General features: G+C 40.1%; 1 protein-coding gene across 3 annotated transcripts in view; it reads left to right on the top strand.

The window, feature by feature from the left end:
• Positions 1 to 27,544, top strand: part of CERS5 (ceramide synthase 5) — a 48,021-nt gene that overhangs the window by 9,337 nt on the left and 11,140 nt on the right. For 2 of the 3 annotated variants that reach the window (XR_010025178.1, XM_063119871.1), the window contains exons 2-8: positions 10,880 to 10,985; positions 14,213 to 14,343; positions 16,224 to 16,281; positions 22,447 to 22,497; positions 23,117 to 23,209; positions 25,443 to 25,571; positions 26,334 to 26,440. Coding sequence is in view for 2 of the 3 variants with exons in the window: in XM_063119871.1 (XP_062975941.1) it covers positions 10,880 to 10,985; positions 14,213 to 14,343; positions 16,224 to 16,281; positions 22,447 to 22,497; positions 23,117 to 23,209; positions 25,443 to 25,571; positions 26,334 to 26,440 (675 nt within the window). In the remaining variant the exon portion in view is untranslated. Of the gene's footprint in view, positions 1 to 10,879; positions 10,986 to 14,212; positions 14,344 to 14,800; positions 14,890 to 16,223; positions 16,282 to 22,446; positions 22,498 to 23,116; positions 23,210 to 25,442; positions 25,572 to 26,333; positions 26,441 to 27,544 lie in introns of those variants that run through there. The other variant, XM_063119872.1, reaches the window with a different exon arrangement.

The following is a 27,544-nucleotide window of genomic DNA, read 5'->3' as shown; positions in this document are numbered from 1 at the left end:
GGCCACTGCAACGGCCTTGTTCTAGGCCATCAATGACTTGAATCTTGAGGTTTGCTAATAAGTGCACATTACTCATGGCAACGTAGAGTTGTCCATGGCAGAAGACAAGTGTACACAAATACTGAGTTGGTCCACAGTCCATCTCTGATTTGTTTACAGGCTGCGTGTTACTGGCATATCATTGTACTTTGGCCGGCACCTGTGTTTATAAAGGTGTACTGATACTTTTTAATACGTTATTTTGTTAAATTTAACAGCTAGAGACTTCCTTTCTGAGTAGTACGTAAACCTTGACTGGGTTACTTACTTTTAACTTTAAGTGTTTCTTAATCTCTTCATGATTTGTTTACATGCCATATGCTACCAGTACAGCACTGTACTTTGGCTTCAACCTGTGTTTCTAAAGGTGTACAGAAACATTTTTGGTGTTCATATTTCATTTAGCACCAATTTGCAATTAATGATGTATATTTAATTATACTTGACATTTTTATACTAAAAATAAAACTTCATAGTACATTGTTATAGAAGATGGCCTAAGTCTTTTTTAAAAAAAAACACTTTATGGACATAAACTCCTGACTTTGAATTATAATGAATACTGTTGTTATTCGTGGAATCTATGTGTCAAAAGCTTTCCAATGAAGTGTGTTTCATGAGAATCATTCAACGGGAAGGCAGTCAAAAAGGGATGATCAAATAACTCCCAACTTCAAGATGGCACTTTGGTGGTCAAGCTGAATGGTATCTTTTGAAGTCTCTTCAGTATTATATACTGCTTAATTATCTAACAGATTCCAGAGTGGTGAGCATAGGTATAAACAGTAAAAGAAAGAAGTTTAAAAAAGCAAATTAAAAATTTTCAATTTAGAAACAAAGGAACCAGAAAAACAGTGGCTAGTCAGTTGAGGAAGGCTTCTCGAAACAGAGTTGTTTTCAGGAGGCGCTGGAAGTAGCCTAGTATTGGCGCCTGCCTGTCTGACTTCCAGGGGCAGGGACTTCCACAGAGAAGGGGCCACTGCACTAAAGGCTCTTGTCCTGGTGGATTCTAACTAGGTCATAGTCCAGTTGTGTTGACTGCAGATGATGGGAATTGAGCCCAACTATATCTGTAGGACACCTGACTAGGGAAGGCTAAACTTGATTTTTGCACATTTGTTCTTAAAATTGCACTAGTTTCAATATGGCTTTATTAATCATTGTATTAAGGGGGTTGCAGCCCCTGATTCACCATCTAAAGGGATTCACTAGCTAGGCCAGATCCCCAGCTCTCAAATAGCTGTTGGATTTTAATGTGTATTGCGAAAACCCTGTAGGTAAACGGGAAATTAAGAATGTTACAGCAGGTGCTGAAAATAACATTATCAAAGCCAAGGGTTTTAGCTGGCTACAGACTAGAAGACAGATCCAAGTTGGTTCGGTGGAACTTATGCTGAGCTTATGAAAGGATACATTCTAAGAAAAGAGTGCACATGTAGAGGAAAGCTTGAAGTACATTCATTGATGTGTCTGCTTTCTTAATTGGAGTTGTAATCGTTGGGTGTGTAAGTAAGCAGAAGCAAAAGAACACAGCCAATTATATTTAGCAAACCAAAGGCTTGTTTCTAATCCTCAGGTGTCTTTTTAGATGTCAGACTGCCTTTTGGACTGTGTAAAGCGTAATTGCTTATCTCTTGTATCTAGAGTCCTTTGTGCCAGTGAAAGTTATGCAAGATCATCCTGGTTGCTGGCCAGAACCTTTTTCACTTTTACTTGGTACATTGTTAAAATGAAGGGCTGGTGAATTTACTTCTTTTTTCCAGTTGCTGCTGCTGTTTCGTTTTGTTTGAGGGCCATTTACCATGTTATAAGTGTCCTAATTACATAATAGCTTCTTGCATGGTGTATTAATGATGTAGTTCTTATTTGATGTAAATAACGTTACTGGGAAAATGTATTTGCTTTTCTGTTCTTACATTGCTGTGTACATTTATTGCTATATACAATTTGTAAAAAGAGAAGTCCAGACATGAATAGGCTCTTTGTCAGTACTGATAAAAACTGGATTTTTCTTTACAAGTCACTTTATGCCACTTCCCTCTCCAGAACCATTTCTATGTTGGAATCTTTAAGCTGGTTTGCATGTTACGATAAGCCATGCTGAAAACAAGCCGTGGTGCATTAGTTAATTGCTCACTAAGCCATGCTGCTGCTGACAGATGGACTGGGTTTGGATGACACGAGTGTCAACCATTGATTAAATAGTCAACCCTTAACTATTGTGTCATCTGGCGAGCTTTTTCCACACCATATTTGGTTATTTCCTCGAAATAACCAATGCAAATAATCAATGGTGTGCAGGGTTGACTGTTTGCACAACTGTTGATTATTGTGTTGCGTGGCAAGCTCCGTTGACTATTTCACATGCCTACTGAGTCACGAGGCAAGAGCGGTGGAAACCCCTGCTGCTCTTGCCCAATGGGGGTCCATAGACATGTGTCACCACAAGGGTGTCAATATCTGTTGGCTCTGCTCCTCCTGCTGTGTTGTGCAGCCGTTCTTCCCTGAATGTGCATGTCCCATCCCTGGGTGGGGTGCTGTGATTGGCAGCTCCCTACTTGCTCACAGGGACCTGCATGTGCTATCCCTGGGTGGTGCCGTCATCGACGGCTCCCCATATTCTTCCCGGGAAGTGCCATCCCTGGGCGGGGTAGTGCGATAGGTGGTTTCCCACAAGCTTCCAGAGGCATGCATGTCCTGGTCTTGGGTGGGGTGCTGTGGTTGGTAGCTTTCCTCCCTGAGCTGTTCCCCCGTTTCTATGCAAAGGATTTCTCCTGCAGCTTGAGGTTTAAAAGCCACATATTCTGTTGGAACACATGGGGAGCTGCTAATCACGCCACCCCACCCAGGAGTAGGACGTGCATGTCCTGGGAGGCACACCTATGTAACGGAGCAGGAGGAGCAGAGCATGGCTCCAGCTTTCTGCGAGAGCCCCATGCGGGCTCAGGCATACTGCCAGGTACTAACAGTGAGCAGACCCTGCATGATGGGGAATCCTCATGGGAACCAGCGCTATTTAGTGGGAGGACAGAGGGGCATGGGCATGGGCAGGGGAACAGCTAGTCAATGCACAATTAATAGTCAACTCACTGCTGATTATTATCAGGTTGTGTGTGGGGGGGTACCCCCTAAATAGTCAACTGTGGAGTTGACTATTAATACATGGTTGACTGTTGTGTCGTCCGAACTCACCTATGATCAGCCGTTCACTGGCTTGCCATGGTTTGTTTCTCCTTTCGTCCTACTGCCTGCTCACAGCATGCATCTCTGGAGCCCTTGCAGCACAGCCCCTTTGTACTCTTGCTGTGATTTGATTCACACACCCCTTGCCTTGTGAAGCAGCTGCATTGGCGTATATATGCCTTTTCTTTGGAAAGGGCAGTTACCTTTTTAGGATAAGGTTGCTGAGGGTTTTATTTATTTTTTTCTTTAACACTTAAACAAGGTCTCCTTGGCTGCTCCTTTCAGCTGGGGCTGAGCACTGCTCTGAGTGTACACATGATTGACTTAACTCTGAGTACGTGCCTGCACCATCAGTTTGGGACCATGATGATTTGGGAGGCGGGAATGAAGCTTTCTCTCCTCACTTTTTCATGCAAAAATCCTCCTCCCCATGGAAAATGGTTAAAGAAAAAGATTCCCCCCGCCTTTTTTCACCTCCCAAGTATGTGTGTGGGGAATTTTGGTATGAAAATACGAGGAGGGAAATCTGAAATTCCAAATTGCCATGGTCCTGAATTGGGGTGTGTGTGCGCATGCTTACTAAGAGGTAAATCAATCACGCATCTGCACATAGCTTTGCAAACTTCGGCTCACAAGGGGATAAATCTGGTTGCTGTCAAATGAATAATGGAGCTGAAGGAGGAGGGGCAGAGAGCAATGCAAGGAGCTGCCAGGACAGGGTATTCTCTGCTCCTCCTGGGCGACTCTGCTGGATTCAAACTTCACAACAAGCCATCCTGAAAACAAGCCTCCCTGAACAACACAACCACAGGCCATGGGTTGTCAGGGTGGCTTATAGGTGGTTAACAAACCACAGTAAGGTAAACTGCACTAGGTTTGGGTGTCACGATAAGCCACTCTGAAACAAAGAGTGACAACCCACTGCAGGTCAAATGCTCAGGGCACAGGGAAAGTGCTTTTTTTCCTTTTCTTCCCTCTTGAAATTATTCTGTGCTCAGATTACCAAGCACCAACCAGCATTCTGGCAGCCTTATTTTGTACTAGTGTCTGCAATGTGTTATTGCTGCAGTGAAGAGTGGCTTGATTCAATGCAGGGTGGATTCGCCAGTAAGTCAGCAAGAAAATAAATAAATTTAAACCACGCATTTAAACCAGGTTTTTCAAATTCCTCTGCCCTCCTTAGCCAGCTCCGCTACTACATAAGCCCAGAACAATGACTAACCTATCTTGCTGATGTCTTTGCACATGTGACTTTAGATAGAGAAACAGAAACTGAAAGCTCAGAACTTTCAAGAAGGTTGGAGAGAGCCATTTTTATGGCATGAAAAACTGAAATAAATGTCCATGTTTGATTGGTAGGTAATTCAAAGCGTGTGAGGATGGTAGAGTCATTTATTCATTTTATGAGACTGTGATGGTTATGGTTATGATGAGATTTAATTGTAACACCTGTTTTTTAAATGAGGAAAATGTACTATTTTATTTATGATTTTTTAAAAAATATTCCACCTTGCTAGAATGCGTAATATGTCAGGCTGCATTTAAAAACAGTCCAGAAACTTTGTCTGGCCCACGGTATTTAAATAATCAATTACATTTCTATAACACCCAATAACTGAGGCTCTCGGCAGTTCATAAAAATTAAAACCACAAAATACAGCATAAAATCCAATATTCAATATAAAAGCTTAAAACTACAGTATAAAAGTACAGCAGAATAAAACCTAGCAGCAATGCAGAGATTTAAATTGCAATAGGAGATTTAAAACAACAGCATTAAAAGACTAAGATATCAAAATGTCTGGGAAAATGAAAGGTCTTTACCTGGCACTGGAAAGAGCACAACTTAGGCTCCAGGCGAACCTTTCTAGGAAGCTCATTCCCCAACCCGGATGCCACAGCAGAACAAGCCAGAAAATATTTATTTATTTATTGCATTTCTGTACTGCCCAATAGCCGAAGCTCTCTGGGCGGTTTACAAAATTAATGGGCGGTTTACAAAATATGGCAGTAAGATTATGAACTGACTGATATGATCATATTAATGTAGTGCTTTGTGATCTGTACTGGTTTTCCATATATTTCCAGCCCAATTCAGAGTGCTGGTATTAAATTTTAAACCCCTAAATGGCTTGAGGCCAGGTTACCTGAAGGATGGTCTCCTCTGGTATGTACTTGCAGGTTAACTCATAATTAACCTATAGTGTCCGGGTTCGAACATTTCATTGCAACCTCTGATTGGGCCGATTGGAGGTTGAATATGCAAAATAGCTATGGAATGCACCTGGCATATGCTGCAGCAAATCCTGGGTTAATTAATCCAGGATTTGCCACCGTTGTGAATTGGCCCTTCCTGTAGGGAAATTTAGGGAAATTCCTAAACCTGTTAAGTTTTGTGGGTGGAGTTTGGGGAAATCTGGTCTGAAGGAAAAGCTATTCAGATTTTATTTAGCTGAAAAAGATTCTTTCACTTTGTAGGAATGGTGAGCAGTCTTATTTAAGAACTTTTAAGTGATCTGAACTTATTATTTAAGGAGTAATGTTTTATTCTTATTTGTAAATAATTTCCATTAATAAATATTTTATTTTTTGTTCATTAAAGTTGTTTCTAGTGGTGGTGACAATCCCATGCCTATGCCATAGGAACCATGCTACTGATTTTCTTTTAGGTAGACAGGGTTTATTCTAGGAGCAGCAGTTAAAAGGTTATATATCTGAGGCAACATTACCTAGCAATGAGGACTAATTGGAAATGTTATTAAAGACAGCGGCAGTGAGATTCATAGATCTAAACTTCAAAGTTAAGAACATAAGAAGAGCCCTGCTGGATCAGACCAAGGGTCCATCTAGTCCAGCATTCTGTTCACAGTGACCAACCAGCCATTGGCCAGGGATGAACAAGCAGGACATGGTGCAACAGCACCCTCCCACCCATGTTCCCCAGCAACTGGTGCACACAGGCTTATTGACTCCAATACTGGAGATAGCACACAACCATCAGGGCTAGTAGCTGTTGCATCTGGTGGTAGTGAAAGGATATCCTACAGTGATTTTTTTTACATGTGGTATTTAGATTAGAACTACTTCAAATGACTTCTACAGCATCTATCCAGAACAAGTTCAGAAACACAAGACTCCATAGAACAAGTTCCAAACTGTCAAGAATGCACATTTTCTTCTGTATTATGATATGGTGATTCTTCTCGCATGTTGGGAACCTGAGCATGACTTGGCGCATCCCTAAATATCTATCAGTAGAAGATACATTCCATCAGCTTTAATAAGGAATGGGGAAAAAAAAACTATGGAGGGAATCTTACAGAGACGATTAAAAAACATTTCCCCCATGACTTCATTATTTCCAGAAATGTTACATCTCTAGTCTTTCTATAGAAGTCTTATAATATACCTTTTTGAAATTGTTTTGGGGATTAAAGGCTGGGTAACAATATATAAACACCCTGTCTTAAATATTTATTCATCGTTCGAAAATGAATTATTTCATCGCTAAAGCTGTTAAATTTGGGGAGGGACTGGGAGGGGAGTTTCATATGGGAGCAGGAACTCCCAAAGTACCCAAGGTGCAAACCATTGGGCTTTATAGGCTAAAACTACCACATTGAATAGGATCTAGGAATACATTGGTAACCAATGCGATTGCAATATGAATTTGCCAACTCTTGCCCAACACCAGTTCCTGGAAACGCAATGGCGTTCTTTAGTTTCCAAACCAGCTTTATGGGTGTTTAATCTATTAGTCAGCTGTATTAAAGCATATGTTTGTATGTGTGCAAATGCCATACTGTCTGCATTGTCCTATTTTTCCCTATTTCTGCAGTGTAGGCATAGCCTCACAAGCTAGTTTTGTGGCAACAATGCAGATTGGATATCCTGAAGGTGAAAAATTTAATGGCACATCCCTAAATTTGCCTGGTGTTACATCTCAGTGCTGAAGGCAATGTTAGAAATAGTTGTAAGGATTACAGCGAGCAATCAGGCAGAGTGTATTAGCCTGCTGCCTCATTCATGCCAACCCACAATTAAAAAAACCCACTCTTCATTATGTGCAGACTAAGCCACTGAAGGACATAGTGTGCTTCAGTATAGCTTGTGAGCAAAAAATAAAGTCTTTTGCTTAGCAGCACAATTATTATTTTTAAATAGAGCTTCGGCTATTGGGCGGTATAAAAATGAAATAAATAAATAAATAAAAATAATTAGGTGGGGACCCTTCTCACTTGGTAGATCACAGGATGCTTCTGCAACCACATAATCATTCTGCAGATTTTGGTCTGGATGTGACTGCTTTAAAAATTAGCTTTCAGCTTTAAGCCAGCTAACCTGAACAGCCTCTCTACAAGCTATTGTGGGGAAATAAACATTGAACAGCAGTAAAGTTGACCCAATACTCCTTTGCTCCAAGGCCAGAGTCAGCACAGACGAGCAACGAATGGGCAACTCTTTTGTTCTAGCGTGAAGAGAGGAAGACACCAGGATACATAATCCTTGTCTAGCTCCACTTTTACCACTACTTGGTAGTGTGGGGAGACAGTGGGACACAAAGCCATTTACATAAATATGGTGTAAATTTGAAAAGAATCCTACAGCCTAGTACAGGAGCTCAAAGAATAATTCCTCAAAAGTTGCATTACTGTCACTATTTGAAGATTTTAAATGTAAAAAGGAAATCAAGGAATTGATAACGAATTTGCTGACTGCAGCAAGATTGATTGTAGCTAGGAACTGGAAGATTCAAGGGGAATATTCTATTGAAGAATGGTATAAAGAAGTATGGGATATAGCTATTAATGATAAATTGACAAGTAATATTAAATGGAGAAGAGGTATAGCTAAATCAAATGATTTTGAAGGAATTTGGAAACAGTTCCTAATATTTGTGTTTTCTAAGGGAAGTGGGAAACCACCAGCAGAAGAAAGTATGAGATTTTGGAATCAGGAATGAGATCCCGAGGGGGGGGTGCACTTGTATGTTAATTTTGATTATGTTATTTAGATAAGATATTATGTATTCAACATTTCAATATTATGTAGTATGTTATGTTTTTTTTGTGATAATGTAAATGTGTATGTTTAAATAAAATTAAAAAAAAAAGAATAATTCCTTAGGAAGAGGTGCTAGAGTCCACTTCCAGAGAAAGATTTTTATGAAAGGAACCTGATCCGCATAATGTTTATAAATGTTGCATGCATACTCTGTCACCCTTAAAGTTATGTGTATCACCAGCATGCTAGCACATGCACACATTGCAGACGAATGTGCAAACAGAGGGAAGTGAAATGGAGGAAATGGAAGATGTGCATGGCTTTGCCCATAACTCTCAATGGGCCTGTTCAGACAACACACTGAGCCGTGGTTAGGCTGCTAACCCTTTTGCAACAAATAGTTAGTGAGCGTGTTTAAACTGGTTATGTAGCCACCATGGTTCAGAATAGTTCACACAACATGCTAAATCATAAAGCTTAGTGCTTTAAGCATCATGACTTAGCATGTCATATATACAGGGTCAATGTTTGTTTGGTCCTAAGTGCATTGGCTCCCTAAGTCATCTCCATGTCAAAAAGCTTATCCAACAGCCCAAAATAAGCACGCTACACTAGATCAGCAGAATTGGATCATAACGTTTTAGATAAAAACTAGAATGCAACCTGTTGCAGACCTGTTGAACCATAAATAGCGTTTTGATTTTCTGTAGGGTTATATGTTTGTAGGCCTCCCTCTCAAGGATGAAGTACGCTCGTCTTTTCATATATAGGGAAATAGGGACAAGAATAGAATGATGTGAATTTGCTTGAGGCCAGTATGTATATAAATAAACTAAGATTTTATCACTGCAATTTAGAAACTAGGTAAGAGTACAACTGATAAATCTGTGCTCATCATGCTTTCATAACTAACAATGGACAGACCCCTCCCTCAGGGAACTATAGGGGTGTCCAACTCCTGACAGCTGTGCAGGTTTTGATTGAAGGCTTTCTGTATCAACCTAAAGGTGATTCCAACCTGTGCAAAGTTGGGTCCTTCCACTAGTGTGTCAATATATGCTGGATGTTCTAGCGTTTTTGGAGGTGCATTTGTACTTTGCCCCCACATCTATCAATTACCTGATCTCAGAGATTATGAAGGTTGCTACATCTGAGAGCTGTGACTTCTTGTTATGGGTGAGGAAGGCAATCTAAAGTAGCATCTCAACTGACTCAAATTCAGCTTGCCTTTTGTCATGTGAAAAAATGCACTGAGATCAAATTAACTGTTTGGAAAGAGTTCTAATTGAAGTTGAATTCTATTGCACTGATACCTGTTAGGGAAATCTGTTTCTTCCTTTCCGCAAAGCATCCATCAAAACTTTGCAAGGCATCTCCTGTTAAGCAACTGAATTCTATATTTTTTAAGAGAATCCAAACATTATTCCTAGAGCTTTTACTACAGTGTCACTGGCCGGGATGTTTGCTATGATTCCCAAGTTGGTCTATAGTTCCCGTATTAGTGATACTTCATAGAAAAGTTCATAATGACAAATGGTATTTTATTTAAAAAATGCAATAGAAAGTACATAATTGGAAGCCCTCTTCAAGCATTCAATCTGTGTTTAAATGCTCGAGCAGGAGTGCTCTAGTTCTTTCTCTTAGTAGTTGGTGTATTTCTGTCGCCCTGTATTCATAGGAGGCAATCTAAAGAAGAGAGCCTTTCTGTATCTGGGGAGATTCTCCATGTGAGCCAGGATGCTGATTTTCCAGGGCTAGAGTTATATCTGGCAAAGTGGCCTCATTTCTCCTGCAAGTAGCATGAGAAAACCTAGCAAGTCCTTTTTCTATTGTGAAAATGTTCAGAAACTTTAGCTGGTGCAAAATGTGGAATTAGACTTTTGTCTGGAATGCGTTTTGGTGGCCATTTTATATCCTCTATATAGATCAACATCCCTGGCTTTTGCTTTGTTTCCAGGCCCAATTCAAGGTGCTGGGGTTGACACCATATGATTCTGTCCATAATTTATGAACATCATTGGAGGCTTTGTTATACGTCCCACCACCTAGAGAGACAAGATTGATGGGTACTGAAGATAGGGCCTTTTCAGTAGTAGCACCTTGATTGTGGGAACTCTCCCCAAAGGGAGGCGAGGTTGGTTCTCTCCTTTCTTTGGTTTAGATGGGCAATAAAGACCATTTTCTGTCAGAGTTGTAATGCTGCTTGATGTTTTATTTCAATCTTTAACTTTAATTTTAATTGTAGCTCTTGAATTTCATTTGGTTAATGATTCTGCTCCTCTTTTTATTTTTTAATGATATGAAGTTTTTAATTGCATTTTTATAGTATATCACCCTGGGTGCCTGTTATACAGAGGGTGTGGGACTCATAAATCTAGTAAATAATAATTAACTGGTCCGCTAAAACATTGTTTACTTATATGCTGTCATTCTGAACTAAAAGATTTTAGAATTCAGAAGAGCTGGTTCGTTTGAGTATTCAGAAATAAAGCATATTCATGTTTCACTGAATTTTGAATGGATGTTTTATTTGGATGAACATTTTTGTAAATGGCTATTAGTGGGAAATAAAAAAATGTAATAGAGAATGTTAAGCATGTTACAGGATTTCACATTTTGTACGTGCATTATTTCTTTGGGATTGCTTTTCCAGATGTATTGCAAAACCCTGTGCTATACTTGTTGACATTCAAGATGGCGGACCTCGCAGAGTTCAGTACAATGCAATTCTAGAAAAGGTGTTTACATCTATCACTAAGGTGAGTGATGCTTCAGATTTTTCATGGAAGCTACGAAATGGGTGAGGGAAGTGTGGGGTGGAGAAACAAATACATCGTCTCAAGCTACTTGGAGGAAAGATGGGATGTCAGTGTAGCCAAATAAATATTCCTCTCTTCTTTCAATCTGTTGTAGTCCAGGAGAAATACATTTCTCACTATTGTATTACCCTATCCACCCCCTCCCAGGCCATGCATATAATATATCTGTAATGGTTGTCCAAGGGTCAACAATTTTTACCAGGGTTACCAGGGTTTAGTAACCAACCATTTTTTTTTACTAGCCAGCTGTAAATCCACTATCACTGCAATACTTGAGTAATCTGATCTTAAAGCAAAACTCAGATAATAAAAGGAAAGCAGTTTAATTTTTTTAAATTGTTTTTATAAACAATAGGAGTTGGAATCGTTGTTAAATACATAAAAAATCTATCCTCCACAAAGAAAGCATTTCAAATTAGGTGTCCATTTCCCTGGAAGAAATGTGGGGAGTTGACTACATTAAAACTGATTGAACAGAATTATATATATGTTTAAATAAAATAATATCAAGCCAGATTTCACAGATGTTCAAGAGAGCAACAATTTTCAAGTAATTCAGTATTATGGCTATTCCTTATAGGCAGGCTGAAGGCCATCATCTGGATTTTAGTCATTACCTCCCTCTTTCATGTGCAAGATCAAGCAAATTTGTTAAGGACGCTGCATCTAAGAGACATGCTCTGTAAATCTGACAGATTTTTTGTCTGCCAACACACAGGTTGCACACAGCGCTTGTAATAGGGCGTGCTTCTGAAGGAGATAAGCATGCAGACTTGTACTACAATACAGCCCAGTTTTTAAGCCCCATTCCGTCTCTTCCTCATACTAGTTTTAATTTATTTATTTATTACATTTCTATACCACCCAATAGCCGGAGCTCTCTGGGCAGTTCACAAAAATTAAAACCATTCAAAGTATAAAACAACAGTATAAAACCATACTATAAAATACAATACAAAAGCTCAACCAGATAAAAACAGCAGCAATGCAAAATTACAAATTTAAAACCCCAAGTTAAAATGTATTTATAGAATGCTGGGAGAATAAAACAGTCTAAAAGCATATAATGTAGGTGCCAAGCGAACCTCCTTAGGGAGCTCATTCCACAGCCGGGGTGCCACAGCAGAGAAGGCCCTCCTCCTGGTAGCCACCTGCCTCACAAAGCAGCACAAAGTCCCTTTCAGCCCAACTCCTGATATTTTTGTATGTGTTTCAGGATTCCCTCCATCCATACCAATCTGTGACTACTCCTTCTTTAGACCCAATTCCAGATGCAGCTAAATGCTACTCTTTGGGGGTGGGTGGGTGTCTACACTACTGCTTTAAAGCACTTTGAAAACATTTTGAAAACTGTATGTGCAGTGTGTCCTGGGTCCCAACAGTTGGCAAAACTGTTATAAAGCACTTTATAGGAGTAGTGTAGATCCTGCCTTTGAGGTTTTCATTCCTGCCAGACTTGTGCTAAGGAGCACAACCCCACCCCACCCCAAGGACTGTAAAACACTTTGAAGGAGTTTCCCTCCTGCTGCCTCCAACTCTGTGTCTTCTGATGATGCCATTGCTCAGCACTGAGCGCAACATTCTTCTCTCCTGACCCAAGGCAAATGCATGCTATGGCTGCAAGCAGTCTTGTTTTCTTGTGTGCCCCCCTTCACCAAGCACAACCTCCCTCCTTCCTGACCCAATTCAAGTGCATGCAGTTCAGACACACACTGCACTTAGGCGGCAAACAGAACTTTTTTTCTTTTGCTGCTGTTCTGCCATTGAGTGCACAAGGCATGCAAATACAAGCATGCGCTGTTCTCCTGCTGCTGTCCAAGGGTGGGGTCTCATGCATAATTAGGCATTCCTGAGCCCATTATCTTCTAGCCCCAGGAATTTTAATTAGCCAGACCAAAAACACACATGTTTATTTTACAATCTGGCAAGTGTCTGTGTCATTCCCTGAAGCTGCATGTGTACGTGTCTGGAATAACCTTTTATTAGCAAATGTTTGAAGTTGCAGGGTAAGTTATAGCTACTGAAGCCAGATACATCGTTCCCTGGAAATGTGGTCACATGCATAAGAGATTTTGGTGAATAAAACAATAACATCTATATAATATGGAATACAAGTCCTTCCCGGGGGAAGGGGGAGAGGTCTAGGGATCCAGGTCAGGATAGTGTCCAAAAAGAGTGGGGCAGGCTTGGTCTCATCTTGTGTATGGGCTGGAGTGCTAGGCTAGTCTTCCACTGATCATAGTGCCTAATTGTAGGTCCTTGATGGCAAGGGTTCTTCTCCAAGTCCAAGGGGGTCCTCATTCTACTGACTGTAATTCTGTATATGGCTTGAACTGAAACAAGGCAAATCACTCCTTTCAAGATAATTGTGTGATTTCCTGTAGTTCTTCCATATTTGTTTGGTTTTGTCCTTCTCACTTTGAGGAAATTATTTTTTCCTTCATGAAGACCGTTCTTCTATTGTCACTAACTGATCTGTTCTGATCCTCAGAAACTCTACAGTAGATTATAACAGATGCAACAGCATTTAACAGAAAAATACTGGCTATTACTGACAATTAAATTTTGATTGTAATGTTTTCCTTAGTGGTGAAACTGGCATAACTCCAACCGATTATGGATTTATTTATTTTTTACACTTGATTGGATGGATTCTCAGGGCTGGATTAGTGGAAGAGTAGGCATATAATGGTAAACCATGGTTTAGCACACTGCACAAAAAAAGCCACAGGAGCCCAGGCAAAGCCTTGGGCTTGTATGCTTCCTCTTCCTCTTTCTCTGTCCTCTGCTCCTTCCACATAACCTGGAGGAAGAATAAGACAGCATTCAATTTCAGCTTGCCTGCCAAAAATATATATACCTATTGTGTCCTTAGCGGCTACAGAGTGCCTAAAGGGTCAAAATTAGCTCATTTGAAAGCTAAATTTGACCTTTTGGGCCCTCTGTAGCAGCTACAAATGATTTTTCCTCACTCCGTCCAAATTCAGGAAGTAGTGATGGGTGCCGGAAGCCACATGTGCCCAATGTGTTGCCCACCCCGATGTAGATTTTTGCTAAGAATTCATTTTTCAAATGGAAGCATAATTGGACAGAAATGGTAAGACTCTGTTTTGGAAGATTGCTAAGAACAAAAGAGATATTTTGACATCTGTTTGATCATCTCCTAGTCTCCAGATGCAAGAAGGTTAGAGGGATTGTCAAAACAACTAGATTGGGATGTCCGAAAAATCCAGCGCTGGTTTCGCCATCGAAGGAACCAGGATAAACCAAGCATCCTCATGAAGTTCTGTGAGAGCATGTAGGTTTGTGTGGAATCCAACTCTTACAGCTTCAATTGTTTGTTTTTTAAAATTGGCATTTAAAATTATAAACAACTGGCTAATCAGGGATGTGTAATATGAAAATTGACTCTTTTTATGTAAAGACATTTGGATATTTGTTTATTACCCAGTAAGTGTGAATGTGCAACAAAGCATTGCTGGGCAGACATGCCTATTCCCTGGACTTTCCTAATGTATAGCAAGCGGTAACACTCCCAATGTCACCCACCCTTTGAGTTATTGAGTAATGCTGACAGATCACTGAGGCAACGGTCAATCTGTTTGCAGGCTTTTAATTTTTATAAAGTTTTTTTAAAAAATCTTTTCAAGTTATTTTCCAAAGCACTTATTTGAATTTTTCCTGATCTCTATTCCTTTTCTGTCCTACTTAAATTTATTTTCTTACCCTTTTATGCATGGCCTCTATCACTGTAGTATCTGAGCAGCTTTGCCTTCCTGCCTGCTACCTTTATGGCTTCTACCTCTCTTCCCCAGTGGCTTCTTCCTCAAGTTATTTGCCTTAGGTGAGTGGGAGTCTCATTTGACCTCCATCTGTCTTTGGTCTATACTCTAAATTGGAAAGTGTTTAATGTGTAATAGGGTATTATTCAGATGTGTCTTTTAGATTACAGATCCTTGTGGGTATCCACAAGACTACAGAATTGCCATGTTTATGCTGTTTTTTTCTTACAATCGGACAAGCATGGCATTGTATTTCAAAAACTCTCTTGCAGTTATTTTATGGAACTACAGTGTATTATGTAAAGTCTCTGGCTCAGTTTGGACAACACGTTAGTCAATGGTGGTTTTAGAACTCCATGGTAGAGTTTTTACACCACTTTTGAGAAAAGTGTTGTCTGGCGGGAAAACTCCACACAGTGGTGGAGGTTTTTTTTGGGAAAACAATCTATGCAGAATATCCACCCTGTGCAGAGAAGAGTTCCTGCATAATCGTGTTGCGTGTTGTGTGGAGGGCTCTGTGGAGTTTACCGTTGAATTGAGGGGACTTTTCCCACTGGCTATAGAGTTCTCTGGCAAGAGCAGTGAAAGGTGTGAGTGCCACTCTAGGAGAGCTGCCGGTGTGAGGGAACTGGCTGTCATTTCCGGTTATGACCTTAATGAAGGCCGTGCTCTTTGCGCATGCCTGAAGTCCGAGGCAGACATTCCTACCGAACAGGTTTGAACCGGTTGTGCTATGCTGCCAAGATGCGCACGCAATTCCTTTGTGTAAAAGTGTGGGCGTTTCCTCTGCATGAGGGGCGTGTATAAAAAGCCCCTCCTCCCAGTCCCCAGGGCAGCCGCCCGTGGACTCATCCCGTGCTGCTGTTTCGCTAGCGAATAAAGCTATCTGTTTGGACAAGAACTTTGGTGTGGACTCCAGTTTCTCTGTGTGGGCTCCAGTTTTTCCGTAACACCGGCATTGTTTTTTTTTGCAGCAATGGCTGATGGGATACCATTGGGAGGATTGGGGGAGGAGAGAGGGTAGAGGAACTGTCAATCAAACATTGCAATGGATTGTATTCATCTCCACAGTAGCCCACAGTCACACAACAGTGGAGTTAGAACATGTTATGTGGGGAGTACCCCCTAAAAACTCAACCCTTGAGTAGAGTTTTCACACTGTGTTGACTAATGTGTTGTTCAAACTGAGCCTCTGAAACACATTCATTTAAAATAAATAAATAAGAGGTCCGTGTTCTTCAGCTAGCCATGTACAAAGCATTGTAGTTTTCAGGAGTAGTAATTCTATGCTTGTGGGTTCTAGATTTGCCTTGGTTTGACTTTTACTAGACCCTTATTTCACATCATCAAGATTGTTATGTCATGTATTTACTCCTTATCTGTTTCTCATTTTCAGGTGGAGGCTTATATTTTATTTATATATATTTAGCTATGGACTCAGATTTCTTTGGTCGGTGAGTGTGCTGTGCAGTATTCAATTTAGATTGAAATGAGCGATTTGGTTGAACCTTTAGCGCTTTCCTGGCATTTTTACCTGAGTTCCAAATTCTCCAGTTAATTACTTCCAGACAGAACAGGAAAGGTAGCCTTTATATCATGGTTCATCACAGAAATGCTGTGTTTTCCTGTTTTGACCACAGAACCAGACAGACCTGTTTGTGATTTTGCTATATCTTTATTTGTTGTTCACAGTCTTAGAGATTGTGATTGCTCATATGTATGTGCACAACACTTTTGTCCTTATAAGTGAGAAATAATCCCCCTCCTCCTCCCTCCCAATCCCCTTTCCTTTTGTGTCATGTTTTTTAGATTGTAAACCTGTGGGCAGGGACTGTCAAGAAATATTTTTGTAAGCCGCCGTGAGAGCCTTTTTTGGCTGAATGGCGAGATAAAAATGCTTAAATAAATAAATAAATAGCATGCTTTCACTACTGGGAATCCAGGTTAAGGGCACGACTATAGATAAGTCAATGAATAAAATCAGTTATATGCAGATTGCATTGCCCTCGCTATAAGGCATCCTTGTGTATTTCTAATTTAATTTTTATCTTAAAGCAGTTTGCTTTGTCCTAGTTTATAAAATCAACAAGAGTAGATCAGAACTAGGAATAAACATAGTTCAAGGGTAAAAATGCAAATAAAGGTATTAACAGGTTCAAGTGGGGGGGGGGGCAAAGGATATAAGATATTTAGGAATTACATTATTCATCAAGAACAGTTTGACAATTTGAACTTCTTGAACCAAAAAATGCAGAATGATCTGTTAAAAAATGGACCTCTGGACACTTATCTTGGATAGAATGTATTGCTGTGAGAAAAATGAAGATCTTGACAAAATGCGTCATTTTGTTCTTAACTCTATTTGAAGGGGGAAATTATACTATTTAATCTTGAATTAATAAGTTGAATAACAGACTAGAGGTGAAATAGGGTGGAATCTAATGGTGCAATTCCACTTGCAGAACACTGGGCAATTTGCATTGATTTTTCCCTTCCCCCTGCAGCCCCTTGTGTCCCCCAAAATCTGTTCCAGAGGGCTGGGGGATCCTCCAGAACAGTTCAGGATGTGCTGGTGGAAGCTGCAGGGGGAAGAAGAATTGGCAAATTCATCCTCCCACGAATCAAAAGCCTCTCTGTGAGCAGAATGGCACCATTGGATTCCACCCTGGTATTATCCCAATCAATTAAAAATAGAGACTTTGCAGTTCCTGATATTATGCAGCTCATCTCACTGGTTCGTGACAATGGTTTTATGAGGAGAATAATTTTGAGGACAATGAACATTTTCAAGTAGGAACTCCTTTCTCGGATTTAAATAAAATAATAGTAACATACGTAGAGCGAGTGCTGAAAATATAGGACAAATGTTAGCCCAGATATATCACCTTTATACTCCATATTTTATCCTTGATTTAATATCTGATGGAAGGTATAAGCAGTTGCAGCTTTAAAAAAATAATGTTTTCATTGAGAAATTATTTCCCCCCAGAAAACCAATATAGTTGCAAATAAGACATTGGGCTAACAATAGCCCACAATGTTAATAGCATACACTTTTGAGAACAGTGTGTGATCTAACTGATCTCACTGATATATATATATATATATATATATATATATATATAAAACAGAACAAAATATTGTGCTATTAATATTTCTATAATATAAATTCTAAGAGGTACATAAATATATAATAGTGTAATAAGCATGAATTGTGACTTGCCTATAACAGTGGCAACAAATTTTGGGAGACCTTGCAACTTTAGCATGTGAGCAGCCTGTGCACAATCGCTACACTTACAACTGCATGAGTAGGGCAGACGAAATGGTTAAATGACAACGTTGCTGCACCTTTTGGAACTGCAACGACCTATAGAGATGACACTTGTCTCTTTTCCTGGTATCAGCAATGGCAGGCCCTACTAGTACTGAGGCTGACTCTCATTGTCCCAAACTCAACCTCAGGTGCAAGCAAGTCGGCTGCATCTCAGCAGCGGTTGTGTCCACCTCTGCTGGTATATCGCCACCTGATGTGATTGCTCAGTCCTCATTCACACACACAGAAGACCCTCGCTGACCCTTTCACTCACCCACACCTCCATTGTCATACAACACACATACACCTCCAGAAATTTGCCCCACTCTCCTCTCACAGGTAGGCTTTCAAAGCCTCCAGTGGCATCAACACAATGTGTGTGAGAGAGTTCTGGTGGGTTAATTTACATCATTTGAGGAGGATCCGCCCTCCCCTCCCCAGCAGCAATTCCCCCCCCCCCCACATACCAACAACATGTCCCCTTGCAGCAATTAGGCCTTTAGAAATCCTTCATTGGCACCAATGTTTTTTAAAGCCTAATTGCAGTATGGCAGTGGATGAGCAGGGAAATCTCTTATCTCCTAAGAGCTGCTGAATGGAAATAAGAAGTGTTTCTTTCCTAGAAGAAGGTGACATGTTGGATGGGGGACCCCACAGGTTGGAAGTTCCTCATGCCTGTCATCAGGGATATTCTCTCCCGTGTGGGTTGTTCAGTCTCCAGACAAAATAGGCATTTCAACAGGTAATGCCAACTACATTTGAAAAACGCACACCATTGGCCACTGTTTGATCATGTGGAGACCCATCTGGTCACAGGTGTCCGTGCCACCTTTAGTTATACTATATGAAAGAATATTCTTAGGACTGGATTTGTGATCTGAGATTGTTACATTGTCAAAAGGAGAATCTCTGGCCCCTAACTGAGAAGACTGAAATCTTCTTGAAAACCTAAAGTGCTGCTGTAGACTTTTTGGGGGGTTTATGGGTAAGAAACGGTGGGATAATTTGGTTTTTTCCCTGCTTCAGTGTGTCAGTCAGAGTCAGGTTTTTCATAGCTGATCACCTGCAGAGTGGCCTCACTGATGAAAACAAGTGTTGGATTCTGCCCTGTAAATGTGGTGTAAGTTTCTCAGCCACTGTCTGGTCTAGGTTTTGAGCTTTTGGGGCTGGCTAGTTACAAAGATGCCTGAGGGCAACCTAGTACAACAGATTTATTATTATTATTATTATTTATTTATATAGCACCATCAATGTACATGGTGCTGTACAGAGTAAAACAGTAAATAGCAAGACCCTGCCGCATAGGCTTACAATCTAATAAAATCATAGTAAAACAATAAGGAGGGGAAGAGAATGCCAACAGGCACAGGGTAGGGTAAGCAGGCACAGGGTAGGGTAAAACTAACAGTAGAAAGTAACAGTAGAAGTCTGCACAACATCAAGTTTTAAAAGCTTTAGGAAAAAGAAAAGTTTTTAGTTGAGCTTTAAAAGCAAAGATCTTTCTTTCAACAAAGAAAAGTGGGCATCTTGCTTCAGAGTTACCATTAAGGGCTTCACCACACCAGGCTGAAATCCCACATCCTTACTGGGGCTTTTTGCTTCTGGTTTCTTTCTGGGATTGTGATGGGCTTCTTTGCACTGTGGACACGTGAGTTGAACCAAAACTTACGTTTCTCGGCAATGTTCTATTCAGTTTTATTATACACTGGTGTCTAATGGCTGTATTATAGTCCATCAGTACATGCTGCCGATATATCGCATTAACGTTTATCATTGATTTCTCTCCGACCTTTTAAAAAGCAGGATAAAGCTCAAACATTACAGGAGATGCTCTGGAGGTTGATGATGTCATGTAAAGGACCCACAAACTTCCATGAGTGACCAATTACAAGCATACAATAAAAGCCTTATGTAGAAATGCTTTTAAGTTTGATCATCTGCTGAGGTTGAGGAAGCAAGTCAGTTGCAAATATTTGCAGATACAATTAGAGTTGCAGTGATCTCAAATATTTGCAGATGCAGTTAGAGTTGCAGTGACTCCAAAAGCCAGATTAAGCAATACTGTGCAAAATGCTAAGCTATGATGAAAACAAGTTTGGACAGTTGAGTAATTGTTTGCTATGAAAATAAACAGGAGATTGTATTTTCACTCTCTGTATTCCTTTCCTGCAAGAAATGTAAATAGGTTCTGGGCTAAGCATCTGTGGACATGAAGATTGTATTTTCACTCTCTGTATTCCTTTCCTGCAAGAAATGAAAATAGGTTCTGGGCTAAGCATCTGTGGACATGAAGAGTAACTAAAGAATTTAAACACTGTTTGGCAGAGTCGTTTTTACTCCTAGTACATTAAGTGTAGTACATTAATACATGGGAATTATTGCTAGTGCGTCAGGAAGCTAACACTTCTTCAGGCAGTTGGAAATGAGCCAAAGTGCTTATTTCAGGAATGGAACAGGTCAGCAGAACTTGCAGAAGAGAGCTCTGCTGACCTGTCCAATTTCAGAAATACTGTAAATGTTTCAGCACATTTCCAGGGTGGTTTTAGGAAGCACTAGCAATGGGTCCCACTGGCCCAACATGCTCAGTGGACACCCATCGGTATCATAGGATACTGCCCATGGTTGAGGAATACCTGAAGCCTAGAATTGTAGAAGAAAAAGAGTTAATGATTTCTCCCCCAGTACTGCTGGCTTTGTTTAACTCCACCTGTGACTGAGGGCTAAAATACTTACTTGTAGTAACATACACCCCCCTCCCCCCACTAACTGCAAATATATATGGTGTTAAATTCATGTTTTGAGCAATGTAAAAAAACAAAATGCATATATTCAGTGCTCATGAAAACATATACCAAAACCAAAAGTGACACAAGATCACAGAAGTGCCTATTCATTTTTATGCAAGCTCAGTGTTTCAGAGATAAACTTCAGGGCTACCTAAAACACGTAACATATATAGTTTTATCAATGTACGAATGCAAGATATACTACACAAAAGTACCATGGACTATTTAACTGCATACATTCACAAATGTATATTCTATTATGCAAGCTTTTAACACAAGAAAATCCACAAATAAAAACACTCTTCCAGAAATGCATGTTAAATTTAAAAACTAACAAACAAAAAACACCACACAATAAAAGGGAAGAATTTTCAGTGCCTCATTCAACCTTCTTGGGAACAAACTCCCAGGCTTCAGAATCTGCTTGATTTCTTCTCTTAATAACATCTTTTCCTGATCCATCTGTTTCAGTGTCCAAAATAACATATCTGTAACATTATGGCTGTTCTCAAGAAAATGTTATACCAAAGGGGAACCTTCCATTCCATTCCTGATGACACTTAAGTGTTTGTTTTTGAGAATCCTGGAGGTTTTCCCCACAAACATTTTCTTGTATGGGCACCGGATAACATAAATGACATTTCTAATACTACAGGTTTATTAAAAATGGGCTTTCTGCCATTTTTCTGATTAACCAAATATTGCACCTTATATGTATGTTTGCGGTACACATCTCTCACATGGGTGATGACCCTTTGGGGTAGGGTGGCCCAAAATAGTTTACTACCAAACATTTTTAACCAGCATAGTTTTCAAATTCCTAGTCTGTTAAAAGGGCTTGCTTAGAGACTTAATTTGGCATCCTGAAATACCTTGCAGGAGAAACCAGCATCTCCTAGTACTGCTCGGTATTGGGAAATACAATAATTGGACACATGATTGCATGTAAGAGTGCATTTCCCCCTTTATTTATTTATTTATTGCATTTTTATACCATCCAATAGCCAACGCTCCCAGGGCGGTTCATAAAAATTAAAACCATTCAAAGTATAAAACAAAGAGTATAAAAACATGATATAAAATACAATATAAAAGCACAACCAGGATAAAATCAGCAGCAGTGCAGAAATACAAATTTAAAATAGCAAAGTTAAAATTGAATTTATAGACTGTTAAAATGCTGAGAGAATAAAAAGGTCTTTACCTGGCGTCTGAAAGAATATAGTATTATATTGTATAATATATTTTTGCTAACTGTAATCTTTTTGGAAGGATATTATCTTTTTTTATTTTATGAAAATAAAAATTGATATTTGACCAAAAAAACCCTATCCTTATGTGAACCTACTTCATTGGCTTTAACCAAGGAAACAAAATGAAAACCCTTTGAAGTAGTACTGCAAGGGGGGAAGGGGGAGAAAGATTTCTTACCAAAAAGTCTTCCAAAGAAAATAAAACCTTGCATTTGAGAGTGTACTCCTTTAATATATCTTCCTGTTTTATGTTTCTTATTGTAGACACCCTGGTTTTGGGATACACGACAATGCTGGTACAACTATCCTTTTCAGGTAAATGTCGTTTTTACGTTATGTGTTGTATATAAAGACACATTGGTTTAGGCCTGCAGTCAGTTCTATTACTGACTGGATTCGGACAATTGTGCAGTTGGAAGAAGCCATCATCTCCCCACCCCTGTGCATGTTATGTGTACAACAACCATTTGCATAATACCCCGTGACGCAGGACAGGTTGGCATGTCATTTAAAGCTGCACGGTGGAGACAGCTTTGTACCCAGCCTACAGTAGTGGTTGCAGGTGGGTACAAAGCCAGCACTGCATTTGGACAACATGCCAACCCACACTGCATCATGGGGAATTATGCAAATGGTGGCAGTGTGCACAGCATGCATGGGGGCAGAAGGAGAAGGAACAATGGCTTCTTCCCCCTGCGCGATTGTCTGAACACACCTACTATTTTAGAAATGTAATAGCAGCTTGTACAGGGGTGTCAAGGTGGGAGAAAGAGGTAGGATAGCTTCTTCGTAATTACAGTAATGAAAGCCTGCATCCAGAATTTCCTCATCTACAGTTCTTATCCATTTAAGCCTTTAAATTTAAGCCTTTAAATAGTTTTTAATGCAGATGGTGAATGACTGTTTTAAACAAAACCTTTCTTTTGATTTTCAGCCCATAACATCTGGCATTTACCACTATTATATCACAGAGCTGGCCTTTTACTGGTCTCTTATGTTTTCGCAGTTTACAGACATTAAGCGAAAGGTAAGACATAAATTGTTTCCTGGAGCCTTGTGACCATCCCTTTAACCTTTCAGAATGAGAAGAATCAATCAGTACCTCGCAATAGAATGGCCGATTTGCATCTGTCAATAAAACCTACTTTGATGAGAAGGCTGCCATCAGAATGCAAACTTGTGATGACTGAAGTATGCGTATGCATATGCACGCCTGCATTAAGACTGCTACTGTGAGGCTGGATGAGCATTTTATCATTTTCTAATTAGGGATGTCAGGGGAATCTGGTTGGGGGGGTGAAGCTTAATGAGCTTTGGTCGTCTGTCTCCCTGGACTTCGGTTTGTCTTCTGCTAGCTGGCCCAACTCAGACTGGGTGAGTCGGGCCAGCTAGTGAATTGTCAGTGTTTTTTAATTTGCATAAATCACAGCTGCAATGTCAGCTTTTGGTTCGAGTGTTAAGAGAAGCTGCTTTGAAAAGGGGAAGCTGGTTGTTTTAATTGCTTTTTTACTCTTTCTAAAGATTGCTGTAGCATTGGCTTTTCATCATCCTGTAGCATGCTAATTATTTAAGAAGTTATTATTATTATTTTGCATTGCCAGGTATGGAGAGCAATGTTGGCGGGATTTGCTGCCTCCTGTGCCAAAATCACTTGGCATATTTTGGGTATTCTACATCTTGACTTGGGTTGGTGGGTATGCCACTTGCTGCTTTGCCTCAGGCAGCAAAATACCTTGGGCAGGCCCTGATTGGCAGCTTATCATGGGTCTATTAGAAAAAGCTACTGAGCATGCATGCAAATTCCACACCCAGCATTGTGAGCCTGATGAAGGAAGAAAGCCCATTGTCTTAAAGTGCCACCAATGATTTCTTCCAGAGCTATATCTTCATTGATAAAAAATAGTTTTTGTAATCTGAAATGTTATTGTATTCAAACTGACTACATTGAGAGGTGCATTTACATTAGCAAACATTCTGTTCTGGGACCAGATCACCCTTCTGATAGCTTTTAATGGAGGACACATCAACTCTTTTGGTGGGAAGAAAGATGGGCAGAATACTTAACACTCTGAAATGTTACTTTATTTATTTATTTATTTATTTATTTATTACATTTTTATACCGCCCAATAGCCGAAGCTCTCTGGGCGGTTCACAAAAATTAAAACCACAGTAAAACACCCAACAGTTTAAAACACAATTACGAAATACAGTATAAAAAGCGCAACCAGGATAAAACCACACAGCAAAGTTGATATAGGATTAAAATACAGAGTTAAAACAGTAAAATTTAAATTTAAGTTAAAATTAAGTGTTAAAATACTGAGTGAATAAAAAGGTCTTCAGCTGGCGACGAAAGCAGTACAGTGTAGGCGCCAAGCGGACCTCTCTGGGGAGCTCGTTCCACAACCGGGGTGCCACAGCGGAGAAAGCCCTCCTCCTAGTAGCCACCTGCCTCACTTCCTTTGGCAGGGGCTCATGGAGAAGGCCCCCTGTAGATGATCTTAAGGTCCGGGTAGGTACATATGGGAGGAGGCGTTCCTTCAGATAACCTGGCCCCAAACCGTTTAGGGCTTTAAATGTTAATACCAGCACTTTGAATTGGGCCCGGACCTGGACTGGCAGCCAGTGAAGTTGTAAAAGGACTGGCGTAATGTGATCTCGCCGGCCAGTCCCTGTTAATAACCTTGCTGCCCTGTTTTGCACCAGTTGAAGTTTCCGGACCGTTTTCAAAGGCAGCCCCACGTATAACGCATTGCAGTAATCCAAACGAGAGGTTATCAGAGCATGGATAACTGTAGCTAAGCTGTATATATACTTGGATATTATGCTTAAGATATCCCATTCTGTGCGTTAATTGGTGTGTGATATTGCTGTTCCTTGCCTCTTTCTGCCCCCTTAATGCAGTAAAGACTTGTTTCTGCACTTTTTGGTCTCTCGACACTTATCAGGGTATGTATCCATGTCGGAGTTTAAAGATTAGAAAACTTTTCATTACAAGGGAAAAAAGCATAGGCTCTCAAGAATGTTATCAAAATGCTAGTTTGACTTACAGTGAAGTGATGGTTGGCCATACATCTCTAGACTACCCCTCTGTAAATAAAGCATGCCTGGCTTGAAAATACCACACCTTTGTGCCAACATGGAATTTGCAGGTGCCACCTGTTCTTTTTCCCAAATCTAGATTATGCTGGATATTTCTTTGGTTCGTGAGTTTCTTGATCCTCCTTGTGACCTCCACATTTCTTCTTGTCCTTTCAGGATTTTCTGATCATGTTAGTACATCACTTGGCTACAATAGGACTCATTACATTCTCCTACATGAACAAAATGGTCCGGGTAGGAACCTTGGTCCTGTGTGTTCATGATGCATCAGATATCTTTTTAGAAGTGAGTACCTCTACTGTGTCTCTGGGCCCTGTGTGTCTGAACACCATATCTGTCCTGCTCAGTTTTCACTGCTGATCTCCTTTGCCAAAAGAATATTACTTTATTCTTGAGGTAAATTTCATGGGATCTTTTTTTTCCGCAAGGGAGATAAAATAAAGGGTTTAAACAATGTATCATGATAATCAGAAAGTTGTCAGGTTTGGGGCACTTCCTGCAACAAATGTTTGACCTTCTTCTTCCAAGACCAGCATCCTTTGGAAATTTCTCATGCATTATAGAATTATCTGCTCTGAGACATGTACTGATTCTTCATATCTAAGCACACCTGGCAGCCTGGGCAGTCAGCATGGGAGGGAGCCTTCTTATGGCATGTATAATTACGAGTAAAGAGAGTTGCAAGTTCTTACTTGTCTACACCTGCTCTGCAGTTTCCTTCTTTTATGGGCTTTTGTTTTAGTGTACCTTGGTTTTCACCATGAGAACCCCCAAACTTGTCATGCACCCTTCCTCTGCTGTCAGTTTTACCTTACCTTGTAAACTCATTTCCTTACTCTGGCATTCTCTCTTCTTTACCTTTTTCACTACATTCCTCTTATGTGTATAGCTTCTTGTGGCCAGGGTGTGTTGCCTTGTACGCTGCCTTATGTATAGTGCCTGCCTATTTTTACTAGGTGCACTAAGAAAATAATCAGTCTGAAACAGTGTGATTCCTACACAATGAAATCAATGTATCATCAGCTAATGTTTTCCCATTTTTCCTAGATTGCAAAATTGGCCAACTATGCCAAATATCAACGACTGTGTGATGCCACCTTTGTACTGTTTTGTGTGATGTTTATTGTCACCCGTTTGGGAATTTATCCTTTCTGGTAAGTATTGGCAGGGATGGTCCCAGTTGTCAATGATACATGGATGAAGGACCAAGCAAGGGATTCTGGGGTGCCCAGAGTAAAAACAAATATGAGGTGTGACTTAAGAAGTTGTAGCACATAGGGACTCTCAGTGGCTGGGGTCATCATGGGTGTGTTGTAAGTAGGCTACCCATAAAAGGGATAAGTTGTCTGATTATGGGACTCAGTAAATCACAGGGCCTAGCAGTATGTATGAGGAGATATCAGGAGCTCTAAATTCTGGTGGTGCTATTTTAATATTTTGCTTATAGTAGCAAAATACTTAAGGCTGGCACTGAGTTCGGTGTTAATTAGATCTTTTCAGATTCACTTCTATGATTGCTTGTACTTGAGAGAAAGGGTGTGGTATGTGATTCTTCATCTCTTGACCATAATGGCACATGCTACTGCATCTTTCTCTGTGATGGCTTCACATGTTTTGCCTATTATCATGTTTCCTTTGCTGTATATGTTTGATATGCTTTGGTGAAGATAACGTTGACATTACATATCTATATAGAGTGAGTCTATGGTTATAGTTATGTATTCCTGTCATATCTCAGTGTTTTATGGTGATTATCTTTGGAGTGAGAGTGAAATGACTGGTTGGAGGTATGGTGGATTTGCATGTGTGTGATGATTGGCTGAGTGGATGAAGGGGAGTGAAGTATGTGTGCTATATAAAGTGTGTTATGCTGTGTGAGTTAGACGGACTAGGAATGAGGGATAAGATCAGAGTTAGGATTTGTGTGAGTCAGATAGGACAGGGAGAGGATTTTAGGATTGAGAACTGAAAGTGAAAGAGGTCAATGGTATTTGTGATGGGAGTGTGATCTAGAGTACTGTGTATATGAGAACATATATTGATAGAACCATTAAGAGTTACTTGTTCATTATTCAACAACATTACTGTAATTAATAAAGTTGTCTTTGTTATAAAATACTACACCTTCTGGTCTTGGCTACGTGAGAGGGTGGTAATCAAGGGAACAAGTTTATAGCCTGTGTGTCCTCACAGTGTGAGGATAGGCTAAAAAGGGTATCTTACTGCCTTATCTTCTTATTTTTTGTTTGTTTAATTTG

The sequence above is a fragment of the Elgaria multicarinata genome, chromosome 3 (genome assembly GCF_023053635.1).
Source record: "Elgaria multicarinata webbii isolate HBS135686 ecotype San Diego chromosome 3, rElgMul1.1.pri, whole genome shotgun sequence".
NCBI lineage: Eukaryota > Metazoa > Chordata > Lepidosauria > Squamata > Anguidae > Elgaria > Elgaria multicarinata.
The sequence above is the reverse complement of the archived record's forward strand: the minus strand, read 5'-3'. Positions and strand labels throughout refer to the sequence as shown.